At 52.3% G+C, this 6000-nt stretch overlaps 1 protein-coding gene across 1 annotated transcript in view; it reads left to right on the top strand.

Annotated features, from left to right (window-relative positions):
- The first annotated feature begins 1055 nt into the window (after window positions 1–1055).
- Window positions 1056–6000, top strand: part of utrn (utrophin) — a 195696-nt gene continuing 190751 nt past the window's right edge. The window contains exon 1 of the mRNA XM_064341251.1: window positions 1056–1255. Coding sequence (XP_064197321.1) covers window positions 1147–1255 — 109 coding nt within the window. The 5' untranslated portion in view covers window positions 1056–1146. The remainder of the gene's footprint in view (window positions 1256–6000) is intronic.

Raw genomic sequence — 6000 nt, 5'->3', positions numbered from 1 at the left:
CACAGAGGAGAACTCTGGGGCTGTTTATCCGGCTGCCTCTCTGTCCTACACGGAGCAGGCAGTGCATGATGGGGCGGGGGGGGGGGGGGGTAGTGAGGCTCGGGGGGAGTGGGTGGGGGGGGGGGGTTATGGAGGTTATTCATGCAGAAAAGCAGGACGCGCCTCTCACTTTCAGACCGGTGGTTCCAGGGTATGTCTGCTGCTGCATGACCACTCCCCCACAGTCTGACTCCTCCCCCCACCACCTGGCCCTTCCCCCTCAGCCTGACCCCTCCCCCCAGCCTGACCACTCCCCTGCAGTCTGACTCCTCCCCCTCCAGCCTGACTCCTCCTCCGCAGGAATGCTCCTGCATTCACATTCTGCACAATTAAATGTGAAATGTAGCAAATCTGTAAACCCGTAAATGTTCCAGATAATTAATCCCCGCCCACTTTTTTTTTTTTTAAAGATACACAGACCCCCTTTTCTTAAGGACTTTATGATGTCGATTCATTGCTTATTCAACACTGGGTTCCACTTGGAAGGTACAACGGTCATACAGTTGCTGCTGACTTTTGCCTGACGCACAGATTTAAAAGTACATATGCAATATGATCATATTATTATAACAGTATATTCGTGTTCACGCTGTATATAGTGATCAATTTATCAATCAACTTTGCCATTAATTCATAGGTGCAAGTGGCAGCTTTCCACCTAGGATTTGAACCCGTGACCTCCTAATCTGGAGTCCATCATAATAAAATGTGATTGGATGCATGGTATTCTGTTACATCTTGGGTGTCAGGGCTGTACTGTCAGTACCTGCTGGTTCAGGTCTGTACTCTGGGGTGGGGGGGGAGGGATATGTGGGATATAGATCACCTGGTTCTCCCCCCCCCCCAAACCTTACCGTACCCACTCATCTCTAGCCAGGACAGGAAACCAGAGCGTGTTGCTGATTGACGTGGACTGATGTCACTCGGCATCTGTTCCTGTGGGCTTTGTGGTTTTGACAGGTTTCCGTCCTCTGTGAAAACAAAAAAACTCCCAGCGTGCCCCACGGTCTGCAGCATCCACTTCCTGTCTCATCACTCTCACTCTGTCTCTGTTTCTCTCTCTCTGTTTTTCTCTCTCGCAATGGTAGTCTTCCGAAGTTCTCCGTTATGAATTTTAGTAAATGGTTACCGTGGAGAAAGCGGAGCCCCTCCAAGCCGAAGGGGAAGCAACGTGCTGCCGTTGCCGCGGTTGCCACGGTTGCCGCGGTTGCGTTGGGTAAGTTTTGACGGAACGCTTTTTGCAGCTGAGTTTCCTGCTTCCTGAGCGCAGTAAAGCCCGTTTGGCTGCGGGGGGGGGGGGGGGTGAGTTCCAGCCCCGGCCTCTTCGTCTTCCTCGGTCCCTCCGTGCGTCTTCGCGGGGTCGGAGTCGCGGGCGTGATGGATGGCGGTAACCTCGCGCTCGCGGACGGACATAAATATTGCCCGGCGCTTCCTGTTCTGTCGGCGGGGGGAGGGCCGGGGGGGCGGGCGCATTTGGAGGCGTTCTCCGTCACTCTGAGAGGGGAACGCACTGACAGACGCGGTGAAAGCCCTTCATTCGAAAGATGCATTGGCGCTCGGGACTGTTATTGCCGTTGGCAACGTGCCCCCCCCCCCCTCGCCCGTCTTGCCGAGGGGGCGGGTGGATTTTGTCAAGCCGGCCTGTGGTCGGTGAGCCAGACACACTTCCTGAGCTCGGGGTACGGCAGCCTTGGCACGGTCGTCACGGCGCGTTGCCGTGAGCGACAGTTCGCCCGTGCCTCTTTGACCCCCCTGTTCCCGAGCGGTTCTGTTCGAGGCTCGGGGCCCGCGGGCCGGGTCCCGGGACCGCGCGGAGGGCGGCTCGGTCTGAGCCGCGGGAATCTGGGCCGTCGCCGTCGGGCCGGGAGGATTGAAATCCTTTCCGTTTGTTTATTAGATTTCTTTTTTTTTTTTTTGTTGCTGGGGAGACGGCTCTGGTTGTGACAGCGGAATTAAAACCGGGGGGGTACGTCGTCCTCAGACGGCCCCGGACTCCCAGCATCCCGCGGGGCTCCGTCTGTGGTTCCGCGGGTCGTCTCTCTCCCTCCCTCAGAGATCTCGGATTTCGAGATTTCCCGGAAGTGGCGTCCTGGTACGATTTCACTGCTTAAAAGAAAATGAACTGAGAGCTCTCCAGAGCCTGGTAGAAGAAGCCGGTTTGTTGGAAAAGTTGTGTCTGCCTTTCTTGAAAAGTACGAGGGTTCAGCGAGACCTTCCTTTGCTGAAGGGAAGGGGAGGATGGAAGAATCTGGAAAGAGCTGACTCTCTGGAAAGCTGATAGTTAAATATTTACCTGGCCAGTTGTCCAGGTAGAGCAGCTCAGTACTGGCCCGACGCAGGTGACTGGGCCGCTTTTCTCAAGGGCAAACTCCGCCTTCCTTTGGGACTCGGGGAACCTCCTCTGGGGCGGAGTTTGGGGGCCGGTCCGCGTGGCGACCAGGTGTCTGTCGGCCGCCGCCCTCGCACCCCCCAAAGAGGAGGAGGATGAGGAAGAGGAGAATGAGGAGAAAGAGGAGGCGGAAGAAGAGAAGGAGGAGGAGAAGAAAGAGGAGGCGGAGGAGGAGGAGCAGGTTGTGTCCTCCACCGGAGGACCACAGCGTATCCCACAGTGCACTGCCCACTGGAGTCGCCTACTGCTCCCTCTCATTGGCAACACCCTCCTTTCCCCCTCCTTCCCTCCCTCCCTCCCTCCTCCTCCAGGAGCTGCATTCTTCTGCTGCTTCTGTGGTCAAGAAGAGACAGTCCTGCATGAGTTAGAATGTGAGAGCGGACCCAGAAGAAAAACCCTCTTCTCTCTCTCTCTCTCTCTCTCTCTCTCGCTGGTCGCAACCTTTTTTTTTTCGGGTGGAGGACGGCGGGGGGAGAGGCGATGGCACAACGCGCTCTCAGGCTCAGAGGTAACGCTCGTCTGTCGGGGGGGTGGGTGGGGTGGTGGGGGGGGCAACGGGCACGTGAAAAACGGGCGTGCGAGCGTACAGCGCCGCCCGCGAGCGCCGTGGGGGTGGCAGGCGGTTTGTGAGTTCTGAAAGCAGGCCTGGGACGGTAACGTGTTGCAGGAGGCGCAGAAGCTCTGCCAGATGTGCAGGTGGTTTTTTGTTTTTTTTTTTTTCCTGCTGAAACTTTGGATTTCACGGTATCTCGTCAGATACGGACTTGGGTTGGAAAAACAACGGTTCAAAGTTAAAATTTGCTGTTTGGTACACTATTTTGTTGTTTGGGTACACTATTTTGGGGCTGTTTTGGGGGAAACGCTGTTGTGACATGGCTGTTGCTCTTGAAAACAAAAAAAGACTTTGACTGTGTAGGCTTAATTTGTTTTGACTAAAAATGTGCCTGTTGGATTCATGGGAACTATAACTAAAACCATGTTTGTTTTTTCCAGATCAGTGTTCTGTTTGTTTTGCTTCATCTTCTTTGCTAAAATCTTATTTTATCTCAGTTGCTAAAGGACAGATGTTTGCAGTGTGTTGTGTATGCCTGTAATGTAATGTAATGTGTTGCATGTGTCTTCAGTGCTGATCTCTGCGTTGCTGGGCATTAATCATCCATGGCACATATTAGTCGAGGCGCTCTCCGCTGATGTGCGACAGATGTTTGCGATGTTTTTCAATTAGCCTAAACGTGATGTCCACCGGGAGATAACTGGAACGACGTCCGACACCAAACGTTGCTTTGCGGAGCATAAATCATCCGTGGCACCTGTTTAAGGAAGTGTTTTTGCCGTGCGAAACGCGTGAAACTCGTCTGTTTTCGTCGCGTATCTTTTGAGGAGAATTGGAGAACGAGGGCCGCTCGTATTCAGCGAGGCGCGTCTCCCCCGCCGCGCAGCAGATGTTCGCAACGTTTCCGATGATTTATGCAGAGGTTGCGTTTCGTCCGTCAGATCTTTTTTTTTTTTTTTGGGGGAAATCAGGAACGAATCTCGTGTTCTGTGCTACAAGGGCATCAATCACTAACGCTAGCACCTGCCTGCGTGCCACGGAGCTGAGAAGACCCCCCCCCTGCACCCGCACCCCCCCCTCCCCACCCCCACTCCCCCGGGTCTTCACATCTCTTCATTAGACCGATAACATTCATTTAAGGGAGCAAATGATTTGTTTTGAAGAGCTAAGTGGGGATCTGAGCTAATCTCCCCCTGACAAAGGAGCGTTCGCTACGCCGGGTCCCGATTCCCCGGGGCTGAGCGTAAACACCGCCTGTCGGGCGTGCCGGGGCAGATGCGGAGGCCGGCGGCAGGAATGCTTTCCGAAAAAATTACAGGGAATTCTGCACATTCCCCGCATCCCGCGGTAGTGGGAATCCGGCACTCGTTCGCTCGGAAGCGTTTTCTCGGGAAGGACGACTTTGCCGCCTTTCCTGCGGCAAAAAAACACCAAAACAAAACAAAGGAAACTTGCAGTCATTTTGAAAGTTTCAGAGGATGTTTTTGAAGTCCTCAATTAGGCATGACGTCATAGTTTCGTTTTGTTGAAACGTGTGTGCTTGCAGGTTTTTTTTTTTTTTGTGTGTTTTTACACTGAAAATATCCCTCACCTGGTGCAATATTTGCAACTGTAATATTTCCTGTGTGTGTGCTGCGGGGCTTGTGGGTGTTGTAGGCCAGGTGCACGCAGCCCTGTTCCTAGAGTGCCAGCCTTGTTTCTGGTTTTCATTCCATCCGAGCTCGATCACAAGAGTTTGATCGATTATTTCGGGGGTGTCAAACTCCATTCCTGGAGGCCCGCGTTGTCCGCTGGTTTTTTGATGCGTTTCAGGACGAGGGATTCATTTAAGTCATTGATTGGCTAAAGAATCCACACCCCTTTTTCTTGAGGCCTTAATTGTCTGCTGATTGAAAGGAAACTACAAATCCCATAAGACACTGCAGCCCTCCCTGGAGTTTCACGCTCCTGGATTATATTGAGCCAGAGACGAATACCCAGAGCCTGAATGGTGGTACATGGTGGTCCTGTGCATTCATTAAGCCTAATATTTAGTCAAATTCAGTGCGTGTTGGCGGGGTCTGTGATGAGGACAGGCGGCGGCGGGATGGGCGTTACATCTGCCCGTTAGCGGGCCCTTAGCCGGTCGTTAGCTGCGCAGCGAGCCGTGAGAAAAGGCTTCTGGGAGTAGTTGTTTTTTTTTTTTTTTGTTTTTTTTTATTTCCTCCTGATGTAATCTCTCTTTTCTTCTCACAAAGCCCCCGTCCACCCCCCCACCCCAAGAGACTACATTTCAGCGCTCATCCTCCCGTCTGTTTGTTTATCTGACTAAATAAGCCCTTGATTTCCACCCGCTTGCGTAACCACGGAGACGCGGAGTCAGCAGCCCTGGGCCCGATACGTCCTGCCGCCGGTGCGCTTCCGACCCTTTGATCGTGGGATGGGAAAAAGTTTTTATTATTTTTAACATTTTATTTATTCACTTCTTAAAATACACTTCAGAATTGTGCTGAATTGTGTCTGTGTCAAAGCAGTGTCGGAACAATACTGACGGGGTAATATCGGATATCTGCGCACATTTCAAGAAGACATCCTGCACTTTGTTTACACTCATGCAAGTGCTTATCTTTTTCCAGCATTGTTTTATAAATAGTACGTGGAAAATATTGGGGCATATATATATATTTTTAATGATTAGTAGCTGAGGAAGCCTGGAACTGGGCGAAGGCTCGGAGACAGCTGAGAGATCGAGGGCGAGCTGACGGGCCTGTGGTGCCTTTTTGGAGGGATACTTTATTCAGTTATACCCACCCACCTCACCAAAAAAAAAAAATGTACGAAAAAAGACAAAAAGTGCTCTGTGAGCATGGCATTTTTCCTCGGGGGTGAGGGTGGGGAGAAGAGAAACGCAATTATGAATTATGAATTATGAATCGAGTGTATTGTGTTTCTGGAACGTACCGCGGTCAAGGGGCCCCGAGCTGAGAGTGGCCTTTTTCTTCATCGAGGGCCTCCTCCTCCTCCTGCTCACGGAACTCAG

Source organism: Anguilla rostrata, chromosome 6 (genome assembly GCF_018555375.3).
Source record: "Anguilla rostrata isolate EN2019 chromosome 6, ASM1855537v3, whole genome shotgun sequence".
Classification (NCBI taxonomy): domain Eukaryota; kingdom Metazoa; phylum Chordata; class Actinopteri; order Anguilliformes; family Anguillidae; genus Anguilla; species Anguilla rostrata.
The sequence above is the reverse complement of the archived record's forward strand: the minus strand, read 5'-3'. Positions and strand labels throughout refer to the sequence as shown.